At 46.3% G+C, this 854-nt stretch overlaps 1 protein-coding gene across 1 annotated transcript in view; it reads left to right on the top strand.

Moving 5' to 3' along the window:
- Nucleotides 1–854, top strand: part of LOC102195290 (dynein heavy chain 5, axonemal-like) — an 82,249-nt gene that overhangs the window by 51,044 nt on the left and 30,351 nt on the right. The window contains 1 exon segment of the mRNA XM_013915282.1: nt 705–819. Within this exon segment, the coding sequence (XP_013770736.1) occupies nt 705–819 (115 nt within the window).

Raw genomic sequence — 854 nt, 5'->3', positions numbered from 1 at the left:
GTGAGAGGAGGAGCTGGGGTGGAGTCCAGTTTCAGGGCGGTGCGCTGATAAGAGGAGCAGCTGTGGGAAGGATGGATGTGTGAAAGGAAATCAGCTGTGCTGGGTGCTTGATTTCATCACCTGCCTGAACCTCTGATTAAAGTTACTTACGCACTAAATTCACTCACATTACAATGATTTGATGTTGATGCAGCCGACTGCAGAGCAGCTACACAGACATGTTAGAACGTGTCGTGGAATTACACAAACGTTTGAGTAATAAAATACTTTTTAAAGGAAAAACAGGAAACTAAGAAACTGCACCAACGTTTGTGCAACAGCTTCATTGTTGGACTGATGGATTTTGGCTGTGGCCTTCAGCGGGGGTGTGGTGTCACGTCCTGCAGCTACCACAGTGGAAAGACAACAGACGCCGTGACATTGGCCATGGGCAGCAGTGAGGCTACATGTGCACATAAGGCTAGTTAGAGAGACGGAGGACAGACGGGTGACACAGGTGTAGACGGGCAGGAGAAAAGGAAGTAAAAGTACAGAAGACTTTCAAAATGAAAAAAGGAAGTGACAGGGCCAGAGACAACTAACACAGAGACCGAGATTTCACAATAAGATACAGGGTACACAACAAACGTGAAATATTTACATGTGTGTTGAAAATACATAATAATAATGTGTAATAACTGTGTGGCTCAGGCGATGCTGCACAGACACTGGACTCGTCTCAGCGATGTGACCGGTCACAGCTTCCAGGTGGACTCTGACAGTTTGTGCCTGAGAAACATTATAGAGGCTCCACTGCTGAAACACAGAGAGGACATCGAGGTGAGTCTAAAAACACTGCACGTTTAAACTGACCA

The sequence above is a fragment of the Pundamilia nyererei genome, unplaced genomic scaffold, assembly GCF_000239375.1.
Source record: "Pundamilia nyererei isolate P.nyererei 1_Seehausen unplaced genomic scaffold, PunNye1.0 scaffold00281, whole genome shotgun sequence".
Taxonomy (NCBI): domain Eukaryota; kingdom Metazoa; phylum Chordata; class Actinopteri; order Cichliformes; family Cichlidae; genus Pundamilia; species Pundamilia nyererei.
The sequence above is the reverse complement of the archived record's forward strand: the minus strand, read 5'-3'. Positions and strand labels throughout refer to the sequence as shown.